This window comes from Natator depressus, chromosome 3 (genome assembly GCF_965152275.1).
Source record: "Natator depressus isolate rNatDep1 chromosome 3, rNatDep2.hap1, whole genome shotgun sequence".
In the NCBI taxonomy this organism is placed as follows: domain Eukaryota; kingdom Metazoa; phylum Chordata; order Testudines; family Cheloniidae; genus Natator; species Natator depressus.
The window spans coordinates 85,289,521-85,304,339 of record NC_134236.1 but is presented as its reverse complement, the minus strand read 5'-3'; the positions used below and the strand labels follow the sequence as shown (position 1 = coordinate 85,304,339).

Here is a 14,819-nt window from a genome sequence, read left to right as displayed (position 1 = left end):
GTTCTGAGTAAGACAAAAATCTTCTTTAAATGTTCCACTCCTCTAATTCATTTTATAAAGAGCAAATGAAAAACAGCTGCTTCAAATTAACAGCATCTTCCACAGTGGGGGAGAATGTCACACAAATGCAGAAGTTCAATTTGAGTGTAAAAGGGACAACCCTGCATTAAATCTGTAATCTTTAATAATTGAAGAAAATATTTTGCATATGTGGGGGCTATGCCAAAAGGGGAGAAATGTTATATGTCAGTGTGAGTGAGCCGTGCCTAAAACCTCTGGAGGCCCTTTGATATTAATTTTAACTATTTCGAGTACTAGCATGCATGCTGCTTTTTTTGCTTTGGGGACAGGATTTCCCAGAATGATATGGAATTGTAATATGTATTAGTGAGCTGTAGCATTATCAGTGCTAAATTTGTTTATATTAAACTAACTCTGTTACAAACACAATATGCAGACATTCAAACTGGGATAATATGGGATTTCAAAAACTTACCAGTTGAGGTTTTAAGTGTCTCTTTGAAACACTGTGTTAAACCGTACACAGTATAAGAGTTAGATAATGTAAAAACTACCTAAAAATCAATGCAAAATGTGTCTCAGACACAAGCCAGGTCTGGAAATTGCCCTCCTGCCCACCCCCCATCTGTAGGCCTAGGTTATCTCCTTCTATGGAAAATCCCACAGAAGGGGAAGATAGGACCTTAAAACTGCAAGTTTTTCACAGCTGCTCCTCTCTGTCTTTGTCCCCTCGAGACCTGTAATACATGAGCAGGCCAGGAATGTGCACTTGGAAATGGGGTGTGTGGCAAAGGTGTATTCTGGGGCTGTGCAGGGGCCTGCCTGGCTCCCAGTGCAAGTCAGAAACAACCCATCTGCTCTAATTTCTGTTCTGTTTCTCATGGCCCTCTATGAACCCCAAGAAGTAGAGACTAGCTATACTGCACTGCACTCTCGCTATGCCCAATGTGCTCCAGTACATCCCTGGTCTGTCCCCTCCAGAGAGGGCTGGGAGCAGGGCCAGTGTTGAGCCTTTATTCCACTTTTACACAAGCTGTAGAGGCCCCTTGAACAAAAGTTTATTCCCAGGGTGTGATTTCTCCCCACTTTGAAACCCACCGCTTCCACTGCCTGTGCACTGTACATGAAATTTCAGTGTAACTATTGATTACAGCAGTATTGTGTCTTCACCTTTACTTAGTGTAAAATAAGACAGTTCAATGACAATAGCATGTTTCATTGTACTGACACTAGAGACAGAAACTGTTTTCTATCCACGGTTGGATGAAGGGGTCTCCTTTCTTTTTCTAACTCAAGCTACTTATACAGAAGATCTGTCTTCTGAAGCATCTTTTGTTTACTTTGTTTCCGCTACTGCATTATCACTTACCCTCACCCTCAACACAGCCACGTTTGAATGTTGCAGAAGGATAAGCAGATCTGTTTTTTGAATCTCACCTTATTTTTTTCAGTTTGTGTTTGTTGTTGATGTCCCAAATGGCCTAAGACATTTCAACTTCCTGTCTTCCACATATACTTTTTCTGTTTTCCACTCTCTTGGTCTCATCCTGCAGTCCTTATACAGGCAAAAATCCTTTTGAAGGCAGTGCAAGTATTGCCTGCATCTGGTGTAGTGCATCTGGTTCTCTGAAATGTACAATTTGAAAGTACTGAAAGACTGTCAGAAGTAAATGTCTTCCTCAATCACTGAGCCTCTTACATGCTCATCAGCGCTAGTATGCTGATTTACACTCAGTTATTCTGATTAATTTAGTTCACGCAATCCCCCTGAAATATTTTGATGTGTAAATAGGGTTATAGCAATTAAAAGAAAACAAATCTCTAAAAATACCCTAAAGATCACTTAGCATATTGCACTAAGGAAGGTAGTTATTTTTTTTTAAATTTCCTTTTGCTGTGAAGTTATTGGTGTTGATTCTTAATCTTCAGCGGGAGAGAGAGTGTTCCATTTGTTTATTCTGTTTATTTTTAGTGACCCAGTCAGAATCAGGTCCCCATTGTGCTGCAACAGCAAGTTTACAATCTAAAAAACAGTTCCTTTGCTCTGCTTCAAAAGCCAGTATGTAGGAGTATCCTCTCCCCTTGAGTATCCATGAAAGTCTGGGATAATTCAACGGTTGGGTACAATTTCTTTTTGCAGTAATAATAATATCTTGTTTGTTTCTGTAGACTGAGCAGTGATGATAACCAGTTTGAAATCAGCCTGGCCAACAGTGGATGTGAGGTGCATCGATTTGATCCTAGTATCAAGTCAGCTCATATTCAGGAGGGACGACACCTCTGGAATCATCGCCTGTCCATTGACTGGAGAGATCCCAATCCGGCAATTGCTCCTCATAAACTACGCAGCCATACGAAAAAGCTTGGCACCATCTTGAATGAGTTTGGACACCAGAAGGTGAGAATTAAAGTGCTGCAATTATAACACAAGGATAATGAGCCGAGAGAATTCCAAAAGTTTCCTTCCTGTTAACCCGAGGGGCTTGAGGCACTCTCTCTCATTTTCAAAATCCTCTTCCAATAGATATCTCCTCTTTCTAAAAAGTTGTGTTACATTCTGTCATGAAGGTGCTTTTCTATGGTGCTTTTTCAGTTCACTGGCAACAAACACCTTGATTTTAAATCACTAGCCAGGCATTTAATATTCTGTCCCTCTCTCTCCTTTTAGACCCTCTTAATAGAGGCTATCTGATGACTTCGGCTACTTGTTTTCTCAGCCCTGTCCATAATCCGAGTTTGAATGGTGAATCCTTAATACAGCACCGTTTATAAGATCACAGAAACATTTACAACTATAATTAGAACAGAAGAAATTTTAAAAGGATTGTTTATGTTCACAAGGCCATTCATTTTTATTAGAGACATCAGTAACAAAAACATCCTGGTTTGAAATTGCCAGTAATCTGTTTTCTTGGGCTTGCCTGATCTCCTTATAGGGAATTTTAAAGATACTAGAGTTCTTCTGGTCTTCAGTGACTTTTGCCAAAGTACATTTCACAAAGTTCCTGACGTGCAGACGCTGCATACTTTCAAATGAATATTGCCCTCAAAGAATGTACTGGCATGAATTAAAATGTTAATATGCCTTGATACCCTCAGCTAGTTCTGCTTGTCTTTGTTTTTTAAGAAATGGACAGACCTAGCTGCAGAGGTGATCTCCTGCAGGACTTTCAGAGGAAGCAGTAACATAACATGTAGGTTTGTCATTGTAAAGTATGAGGCACTCTTTTAATTACTTTTTTTCCTTTGGTATTTTATTTTGGCTCAGCTATCCTGACAGAACCATTTTGAAGTTAAAAGTAAAAAGCGGAGTGTTTTTTCTATCACATAGTCATATTGTTCCTATTTTAGACTTACACTTTAGTGAAAGAGTATCTGAACAGAGAGATGACTTTTCTTTGATATTTGTGCTGTGAAGAATTATACATGCTAAGATATATATATCAAAGAAAAGCCCATGAAACTTGTTAGACTCTAAACCTACTGGGGAATAATCATCTAGTTAGTGTACAAATTTAGAATGATAAGACCCTGAATGAATCGGAAGATTGGACTCTTGTTACTTCTGTGTATATTAGGTGAAAGTCACCCTTGGATGGAGGGGCCACGAAAAGGCTCCAGCACAGGAAAACCAGAGCAGTTCTTCTGTGCCAGTGGAGGGCAACCAGGGAGCATAGCTTAGCATGTAGAGGAAGTATGGGAGCGTGGCTACTGAGTCTGTAGTTATGTGGATCCATTGGCCACATATACATATCACATAGGATTTGGTTGTGGAGGGTCTCTGCATACATGGTGAGCAAAGTACCACTTTCCACACTCTGCCCTCTATGTAACTCCCCATACGAAGCCAGTGTGTTTGTTGAAGGTGGGAATTGAATTTCGTCCAGTGAGAATAAAACCATTATATGCTTTGCAGTATTCTACCATTTCCCATTTACTGAATATTTGAATGAGCCAATTCAATTTACATAACTTTTTCTGTATTACAGAGACAAGGTGTGTGAGGTAATATCTTTTATTGAACCAAATTCTATTGGTGACAGTGATGAGTAAGTTGGTCCAATAAAAGATATTATCTCACTCGCCTTGTCTCTCTAATATCCTGGACCAACACAGCTACAACAGCTCTGTATTAGAAAGGCAGTCTAAGAAGATTAATGCTGCCCTGCATCTCTGGATTATATGTTGCATAAAGACTCAAACAAGCTGCTGTTCATTAAGAGTACCTCAAAGTAAATATACTGACTTTCAGTTTTTCATTTTCCTACTGAATGTGAGTGGAATGTTTTCCTTCACTGTACAAATAAGCTAATGCAAAACATTTTCATGACATACTTTCCAAAACATTTTTCAATTAGCCATTTAAAATATTCTCCTCCTTCCATTCTTTTAACTTTAAAAATCCCTCCTCTTTCCTTAGAAGTTATTGTTGCCCCTGCTTCTAGTAAGGAATTTCAAGCAACTCCATTTGAGCTAAAGTCAAGTTTTGTCCACACATTAACTACACTGGTGCTGTAAAATCATCTGCAATCCTCCCATTATAATGTGAGTGCCTCCTCTGTAACGTTCGGCCTCTGCTGGACCATCAGGGCTTACCAATTTATACATGAGGAACAGATGTGACATGGCCACGGGAAAAGACTTTGGAGTAAGTATTGGACAAACTAGGAAACATAAGAGGAAATGTGTGCAACATCTGTGTGTCCCTTCATGGGCAGTTTTGGTGTCCTAGTGTATTCTTGTTTCATTTCCTCTATGTCAGAGGTGGGCAAACTACGGCCCACAGGCCACATCCGGAAGTCCCAGGAAGTCGCACTTGGGAATTCCTCCCTTTGGGGTACCCTCAAGCCCTTTCACCCCCACTCTGGGGAAGAGCTGAGAAAGAAAACAAAGGAAATCAGCTGTTGCCACCAGGTAATTAAACAACATATGCACAAACCTCTTAGGACACAAAAACCCAATCCTGTTCTTAAAAAAAGTAAATTTTATTAAAAACAAACAAACAAAAAAGAAAATACATTTGGAACTTAAGCTATTGCTAGATTTAAAAAGAGTAAATATAATAATTAAGCATCAAGAATGGTTTTCTTGAGGTCCAGCTTAATGGCTATAAGCAAAACAAAAGCCTTTGGGGGTTAGCACAGAGGAGTCCACAAGCCATAAAGAAATAAAAGAGAGAAACCTAATTGCGTCTTCCTAGACATTCCCTGATCTACTTACATATCTGGGGTTCAGATAAGTAATTCCTAGGTGTGATTTAATGATTTTTCATACCTGGTTTAAAGCTTCTTACAGCATTGCTGCTCTGTGTCTCCTCTCTCCGGAGAACAACAACAGACAGACAAAGGGAAAGTTTTTTCCCAATTTTAAAAAGTTCTAGCCTTCCCATTAGCTCTTTTGGTCAGGTGCCCACTCCCTTTTACCTATGGGATTTTTTAACCCTTTACAGGTAAAGCAAAATCCCTAACAGGGATTTTGTAGCTAACTGGTTGGCTGGGTGTCCAAAATAGGTAGTTCTCCTCCCTCCTTCATTTATCACAGTAGGTATCAACAATTTGTGGCTACTTGGAGAACTCCCCCCCATTTCAAGAGGCAAGGAAGTTATTAGAAAAATCTCTGATTAGTCCAGTTCAACTTTTTGAAATATTCATACATACTCCAGTGCTGCAGTCCTCTTGTATATGCTACTCTTACCTGATTCTGGCAGGAGTTATCTGAGCGCAAATATTGCAGGACTGGGACTCTCAGTGTGTTAGGGATAGATGAACACAGAACTTCTGTTACTGACCACAGACTTGGTAAATTCCAGTGTTCTTTTAGACTGGTCACAGAGAAGCAGCTCATTCTGTTGCTCAAGGGTTATCTACTAATCCTAAATTCAGACTTTATTTCAGTAGATAGCTGGTTCAGATTTCCAACCAAATCATTCATCCAGCTTAGTCTTAGTATATATGTGTGTATTAGCTTTGTATACAGCTTTTGCATCTTCTCCAAATGGTAAATGTTTTTTCCTTGTAACCCAGGCTTTAGTATGCAGGATAAGGAACAGAGGAAATCTTAAGAGAAATCCAAGCTCCCATGCCAGTCCTGAAATCCCAAACCCAACCATTACATATTTTTTGTGTTATAAAGATTGTGCTAAAAAGCAAAAATAAGAATCTTTGACAGTAAGGCTCTTAGCAGCAGAAGCAAATTAATTCATGCTGGCTTGAAAGTATATGCATGAAAAATCATGCACATTCACACATGCAAACTGTTTATTCAGCAGTAGTTTTCCTTCCCCTGGAGCTCAGCAGTTCTGATCTATCAGGGTGTCCTATTATGTACAGTCCAATGAGCCAGGGTTTGCATTCCTAGGAAAGATAGGTCAGCAGCCCAGAACCGTGTAAACAATGACCTCTCAGAAAGTCAGAAAAACAAGAAACTGAGACAGCAAATTGAATTTGCATTTAACAGCAAAGCACCTCCGAATATAATTTTTAGACTGCAGTAAGGAGTTGCTTTCACTTGTATTACTATTAAAATAATGATTTTTTTTAAAAAAAGAAATGATGTAAGATACAGTTGCATCAGGTCCACAGTTTACTATTAAAAGAAATTATGAAAGTTTTAATATTTTAATTTATGCTGGGTTTTGCATTAGGAATTGTTTGGGTGACAAGCTGGCTAGCAGATGTCAATTCCATTTTATAGAACATGCTTAGATTTAAGGCTTATAGAAATCCCAAAATTGTCCTCTTAACTTATTATTTAATACCTGACACAACTTCAGAAATTACACCCTGCAGTAATGTTGATTAATAACCTCATAGCCTCCTAGACAAGTAATTTATCACCTGTCTTCGTCTCCTAAAGCAGTTAATGTAAAGTCTGTTTCATGCTGCACTTCTAGTTTTGAGAAAGCTGGTAAGAAAGATCAAAGATGCCAGAAAATTAATTCCCCATTTTGTTTTGGTACCACTTGTGTTGGCAGCAGCACAAATAAATATAAAAGCAAATATACAAGGCAAAAATTGCACAGTGACTTAGTTGAATATGACGATCAGATTAAGAAAATTCAAAAATAATGCATAAAGGTTGGTGAAAGACTACTTGCAATTTTTAAAAGCAATAAAATGACACTTCCCTGCTTCCTGAGGGCTATTATTATTAATGTAGTGAGAGACAATGTGGTCTTGTGGATTTCTAGCATAGCCTCTGACTTGGGCAAGTCATTTAATCTTGGTATCTCATTATCCTCCATTAAGATTGACTTACCTACTGCACAGAGATGTTTGGAGTTAGTCGGTGTGTTCCAGATCCCCAAAGGGCCTTAGGCATTGTGATGCTGAGCATTGCAACGCCTAACTTTTAGTCAGCTAGGAAACCACTGGAACAGCGATGAGCTCCACAAAGTCTTGGGTTAGGCACCCAAGCTCCCTGTAAGAGAGAGGGGAGAGAGAGGCACCTAGGAATGGGATCTATAAAAGCCAGCACACTAGGCAGGGAGCCTAATGGGAGATGCTGACGAGAAGGATGTGTCCTAAGTCCCACCTGTCTTACAGAGTTAGGCACTTACATCTGGGATGTAGGAAGGCACCTATCTCTGCTTGTGATTCACAGCTGGGAACCCCTCCCCTGGAGTCATGCAGTTTAAGTGCCTAAATCATTTCTTGTGAGAATGAGTTAGGTGCATGTCTTGCTGCTCACAGAACAGCTAGAGTAGCAGGTGGCAGCAGTGATGACCTTATAACTTTTAGTCCAGTAGCTAGAGAACTCACCTAGGATGTGGTTCATTTCCCACCCTCTTCCTAGAAGGGTTGAAAGGGTGTGAACAGGGTCACCCACCTCTTGGGAAAGTGCCCTAACTACTGGGCTGTGGGTAGATAGCAAGGGTGAAAAATCAGGACAGGGGGCGGGGGGTAATAGGCACCTATATAAGACAAAGCACCAAATATTGGGACTGTCCCTCTAAAATCTGGTCACCCTAGCTGTGGGATATTCTGATGTGAGCTGCCTCAGTCTGTCCAGCAGAAGTTGTTCCACTGTGTATAAATACTTAGTCTTTGGAGCAAAGCGAGGGAGTGAGAATGATTCTATAGTCTAGTGGGGTTAGGTCACTCACCTGGGAGGTGGGAGACCCAGGGTTTCGTCCTCTGGCTCCAAGGACTGTTTCATTATTTAGCCCAAGTGGAATAGCATCGATAGGAAAGAGTGAGGAAGCTCAGATCAGAATATCCCATAGCCTAGCAGTTAGAACATTGTCCTGAGAGATGTGGGAAAGCCCTGTTCCCTTTCTCCCCTGAGGCAGAGAGGGGAATTGAACCTGGGTCTCCTGGGTGAGTGCTCTACTCATTGGGCTAAAGTTATAATGTGGATGGTTTTACTTCCACCTCCTCCTCCAGCTGATTTTGAATGGGGCTCAGTCCAGTAAATGGGCTCAGAACACACCTCATGGATGGGCTCAACAGGCAAGATAGGAGCTCTTCTGTTTTTCTTCCCCAGTTCGTAGATTGCACTAGGGCTTAGGCACCAGTACACCTAGAGTGAGGCAACAGCGTGCATGCCCAGAGGCAGAAACTTAGGTGTCTAGGGAACTTTTACTCTGAAGATTTAGGTGCAAGTGAGTTTAGGTGCCTAGAGGGTTAGGTGGCTGCCAAGATGGGGTTTTGTGTATTGCTGTGGAGCGTAAAACCAGAGACTTAGGTACTTAAACTCTGGAGTTTAGGGGCCTAAGTATCTTTTTGGATCTGGGTCCCTGTCTGTAGTGCTTTTAAAATATAATATGAGTGTTAAGTATTACTGTTAGGAGTTAGCCACAAGCTCACAAAACTATGGATGTTTAATGGGTGAGGATAATTTGCAGTGAGACACAACGCCACTTGGGCAGAATTTAAAAAGACATTTAAATGTGGTTTTGGTAAAGTACATTTTCTGCACACACTCATCACTGCTGATTATCGAGGTATTAGTCTGTAAACATATGTTCTCGTTTACCAGGAATTGCTCTTTCTGTCAGATTCTAGCCATGATGCCACCAGCTGCTGTTAGTAACATTCATAAATATTTGTATATTTATATGAAAATCATCAACAGTGGATTTTGGCTTTGTGGAAAGACTCTGGCAACAGTAGGAGACTGAACATCAATGAGACCATCAGTTTAAACCCAACTACTCCTCTAATCAACAATGTTGGGAAAAGGAAATAGAGAAAAGATGCTCACTGGGTGATGAGAGTCATTGAATTATTATTTCATTCAAGCATTGGCTGCCAGTGGTGGGAGCTCAGTAAATTTTTGCCACATGCCCAGGTTAGTGGTAACCAGCATTTTTAAATGTAGACCACAAAAACTGACGCTCTTGCCTGCAACTGTATCAGAGTTGTTCTTCTCACTTGCTGGCGCATTGCACAGACATAGGCCTCATACCTGTCTTTTGTGGCTCTCCTACCATTCTTCTTTGAGTGCTGGTCTAATAGATTTTTCATCCATGGGGATTCCCATCTTGGATCCTCTTTGCAACCCAGGGAAACAGGAAGTGCCTGGCCTATTGCTCACAAGATGCTCAGGGGTACAACTCCAGAAGGGATGCCTTCCTAGTCCAGTGGTCAAACCTGTTGAAGCACACCTTTTGTCCCATCACCCTGCTATCTTGTATCCTTTGGAAGATCAGGCTGGACAAGGAAATAGTGATCTTAATAGGACCATGGTGGCAGCAACAGTTCTGGTTCATCTTAGCTCTGCAGATGTCTCCTTGCCTGTGCATTCACCTACAGCCATTTCCAGATCTACTGTCACGGAATGGAGGCATGACCAACCATCCCAGCCTGGCATCCCTCCATCTGGCAGCCTGTTTTTTTTTGGATGGGCAATGCACTTAGAGAGATCTTGCTCACAGGAAGTTCAATCCATCCTTCACAATAGCAGAAAACCCTCTATGAGAAAGTGCTATGCTGCCAAATGGAAGCAGTTCTCCCTGTGGTGCCAGAAGCATCCTTTGCCTCTGTAGGAGTCCAGGATTCCTCTTATCCTGGATTATCTACTGTCCTTGAAGGCACCAGGCCTATCCATCAGTTCATGATGTGGGTATTTAGTAGCTATTAATGCCTTTCTTCCTGCAGTGGAAAACTGATCAGTTTTCACGCACCCCACAGCAGTAAAGTTCTTAACAGGCATTATCAGAATGTTCCAGCCAGTATCAAGATCTACGCCTGCTCAGGATATGAACATAGTGCTATTGGCATTTATGAACCCAGTATCCCAGAATCCTTAGTACCCTTGGACTCCTGCTTCCTCTTACACTTATTGATGGAGGTGGGCTTCCTCACGGCTGTCACCTCAGCCAGGAGGGTGGGTGAGTTCAGGGCCCTTATGGCAGACCTGCCTTATATGATCTTTCACAGAGACAAAGTATCCCTGAGAATGCACCCCAAATTCATCCCCAAGGTTCCTTCTGACTTTCACCTGATGCAGACGGCTCCCCTGCCTGTATTTTACCTGAAACCTCACAGTAATAGGGAGAACAGGAAACTCCACTCCCTACATGCACATAGAGCTCTGGCCGTCTACCTGGACAGGACAAAGCCCTTTAGAACAATGTTTCTCAATGACCAGTCTGTGGGCCGGTGCCAGTCCCTGAGATCTCCCTGACACAGTTGAGGAAGGCAGCAAGCTGGACTCTGGTATCAAAAAGGCTGAGAAACACTCCTTTAGGAGATCTCTGAGGTTATTTGGCTCTATTGCCAAGAGGATGAAGGGAGAGGCAGTATCTTTCCAGAGACTCTCGAAATCACCTGCATTCTCTTCTGCCAGAGCTTTCAGAAGCCCCTCCTCCTGAGTCTGTGAGGGCTCATTCTCCCAGACATCAAGCACCTCACTGGGTTCCCTGCAAGGAATTTCGCTCTAGGAGAGCTGTAGAGTGGCAACCTGAGGCTCCATTCACACATTTACCATGCGCTATGCCCCAATTCAAGCCTCAGCTGAGGAGGCTTCCCTTGGTTCAGTGATTCAGTGATTCCCCAAAAACAGATTATTGATAGATTAAAGTCAGTAAAATATATGTACAGATGAGTCATAGTTTGTAATTCCAAACGGTGGCAATGATGTAATAAACTGCCTGTCTCCCGAAAGTCTTTTCAGGGTACCCAGAGATCTCTGGGGATCTCAGCTTTGCATCTGGTACACTTCTCTGTAAGAGTCCAAACAGAGGATGGATCATTTCTTGAATCCATATTTATAGCTCCTTTACACAGAAAGCAAGATGACAGTGTCTTTAATCGTGTGGGCTTTTCCTTTGATGTCAGAGAGCGAGGAATGCATTTTGCATCTTTGACCTCTGATCATTACACACAATGACCACTTGCAAGGAGTGTGGGGAATATAAACAGGAAGTACTGGAAGTGTTAGTACATAAGCTAAACTATGACTTAATTGGCATTACAGAGACTTGGTGGGATAACTCATGACTGGAATATTAGTATAGAGGCTAAAGCTTGTTCAGGAAGAACAGGCAGGGAAAAAAGGGAGGAGCTGTTGCATTATACATCAAGAATATATAAACCTGTTCTGAGGTCCAGAAGGTGAGAGGCAGACCAACTGAAAGTCTCTGGGTAAAGATAAAAGGGGTGATGTCATGGTAGGAGTCTACTATAGATCCCCAAATCAGAAAGAGGAGATGGATGAGGCATTTCTAGAACAAATAACGGAAATATCCAAAACATAAGACTTGGTTGTAATGGGGGACTTTATCCAGACAAATGTGTTTTTCCATATTACTTTTCTAATATTATTTCCAATAGTTTCTTGGAATGTAATGGGGACAGCTTTTTGATTCAGACAGTGGAGGAAGTAACTGGCCATTTTAAACTCGATTCTGACCACATGCGAATCTGAAGGTGGAAGGCAATTTGGGTGAAAGTGACCATGAAATGATAGATTTCATGGTTCTAAGGAAAGGAAAGAAAAGAGTGAGAGCAGCAGAATAAGGACAATGGACTTTTAAAAAGCAGACATTAACAAGCTCAGAGAATGGGTAGGAGAAAAATCTAAGGGATAAGTGGGAGAGTTGGCAATTTCTGAAGGAGACAATATTAAATGCACAACTGCAAACTATCCTGATGCAAAGGAAAGATAGGAATAATAGTAAGGGGCCAATATGGCTTTATCAGGAGCTCTTTAATGATCTGAAAGTCAAAAATGAATCCTACAAAAAGTTGAAATATGGATGAATTGCTAAGCAGGAGTACAAAAGAAAAACACAAGCATGTAGGGACAAAATCAGACAGACTAAGTCACAAAATAAATGACACCTAGAGAGGGACTATAAATATATTAGGAGCAAGAGAAAGATGAAGGAAAATGTAGGTCCGCTGCTTAGCAGGGAAGGAGAACTAACAACGGATGACGTCAAGAAGGTTGCGGTGTTTAATGGCTATTTTACTTCAGTCATCACTGAAAAGATTAATGGTGACTAGATACACAACACAATTAATATTAACAACAAGGAGGAAGGAACACAAACCAAAATAGAGAAAGACCAGATTAAAGAATATTTAGACAAGTTAGATGTATTCAAGTCAACAGGGCCTGATTAGATTCATCCTAGGGTACTTAAGGAACTAGCTGAAGCAATCTTGGAACCATTAGTAATTGTGTTTGAGACCTCATGGAGGACAGGTGAGGTACCAGAGGACTGGAGAGAGGGAAACATAGTACCTGTCTTTAAAAAGGTGAACAAAGAGGACCTTGGGAATTCTAAACCAGTCAGTCTACCTTCGACACCTGGAAAGATACCGGAACAAATTACTAAATAAGCACTTTGTAAGGACTTGCAGGGAACAGCCAGCATAGATTTGTCAAGAACAAATCATGCCAAACCAACCTAATTTCCTTCATTGACTAGGTTACTGGCCTAGTGGATAGAAGGAAGCAGTACATGTGATAAATCTTGATTTTAGTAAAACTTTTGTCACAGTCCCACATGACATTCTCATGGGAAATGTGGTCTAGATTAAATTACTACAACGTGGGTGCACAACTAGTTGAAACACCGTACTCAAAGAGTATTCAGTGATTTGCTGTCACTGGGAGAGTGTATCCCGTGAGGTTCCACAGGGGTCAGTCCTGAGTCAATATTTTTATTAATGACTTGGCTAATATAGTGGAGAGTATGCTTATACAATTTGCAAATAACACCAAATTGGGAGGGGTTGCAAGCATTTTGGAGGACAGGATTATAATCCAAAACAACCCTGACAAATTAGAGAAATGGTCTGAAATCCACAAGATGAAATTCAATAAAGGCAAGTGTAAAGTATTACATTAGGAAAGAAAAATCAAATGCACAATTACAAAATGGGGAATAACTGGCTAAGTGGTAGTATTGCTGAAAAGGATCAGGGGGTTATAGTGGATCACAAACTGAATATGAGCCAACAGTGTGATTCAGTTGCAAAAAAGTCTAATGTCATTCTGGAGTGTATTAATAGGAGTGCTATACATAAGACATGCGCAGTAGCTGTCCCACTCTGCTTGGCACTGGTGAGGCATTCGCTAAAGTACGCTGTCCATTTCTGGGTGCCACACTTAGGAAAGATGTGGATAAATTGGAGAGAGTCCAGAGAAGAGCAATAAAATGATAAAAGGTTTAGAAAAACCATGACCTATGAAAAAAGGGTGAAGAAACGGGGCATATTTAATATTGTAACTTGGAGAATCTGGAGAATCTGGCTAGGTGCAGTATTCAGTCAGAGTGCTGGAGCTGATGCAGAGAGAATAGGAAGGGGACCTGGGGCTGATTTGAGTTGGGGAAGGGTAATAGTGGCTGGGAGGTATGCTTGAGCACCTGTCTCTGGGGTATTTAGAACCACAGGGGCTGAAGCTACTGCAGAGGGAAAGATGGTTGGGGAACCAGAGTATCAGCTAGGAGGCCCTGGAACTTGAAACCCATGGAGTTACTGTGTCTGGGCTGAATTTGAGCCTATGTTTATACCTTTACAAGACTAAACCAATAGTAAACTCATGGATAAATAGCACCTAAAGTACTAATGGTTCATCTGGCTGCCTAGCATTTGACTCAGTGCCTTTTTCCTTTGTATGCTTCCAAGCCAACTCTAGAGCATTGGTGGGGCCTTTGATTCCCCTCAACCAGTTTTATCACAGAGAGACAAGAAGGTTACTTGCCTGTAACTTGGGTTCTTTGAGATGTGTGGTCCCTATTTGGATTCCAAATGTGGGGTGCACATGTGTGCCATGTACCAGAGTCTGAAGGTTGACCCGCATGTGCGTCATGCGTCCCTTCATGCTCGCAGCCTAGGGTATAATGGGCCATGTGGGTCGACGCCTCTCCAGCATCCCCTTTACCACTGAATAGTCAAGTCCGCAGCAGAGCGGATGGAGGGTGGGTATTGGAATCCAAATAAGAACTGCACATCTCGAAGAACCGCCAGTTACAGGCAAGTAACCTCCTCTTATTCTTCAAGTGATGGTCCCTATACAGATTCCAAACATAGATGAGTAGTGAGCAGTGACCAGAATGGAGGTGGGTGTAAGGATGTGCTTGGAAGTGCTGCCTGTAGTACAGCATGGCCCACAACTTCATTCACAGCCGCCGTGTGGGTGATGGCGTAATGAGATGTGAAGATGTGTATGGAGACATTGGTGAAGGAGCCCGATGTGGCCACTTGCGCTGAGGTAGAGTGTGCCGTGACAACATCAGGTGGTGTTACATTGTTGAGTGTGTAGCATTCGCAAATGCACCTAGAGACCCATTTGGAAATGCACTGTGAGGAGAGGGCTTGGTGCTTACAACAGTTAGCAAT

The 14,819-nt window shown here is 41.6% G+C and overlaps 1 protein-coding gene across 1 annotated transcript in view; it reads left to right on the top strand.

The window, feature by feature from the left end:
- Positions 1–14,819, top strand: part of METTL24 (methyltransferase like 24) — a 90,466-nt gene that overhangs the window by 54,228 nt on the left and 21,419 nt on the right. Inside the window, exon 4 of the mRNA XM_074948235.1 lies at positions 2,191–2,419. Coding sequence (XP_074804336.1) covers positions 2,191–2,419 — 229 coding nt within the window. The remainder of the gene's footprint in view (positions 1–2,190; positions 2,420–14,819) is intronic.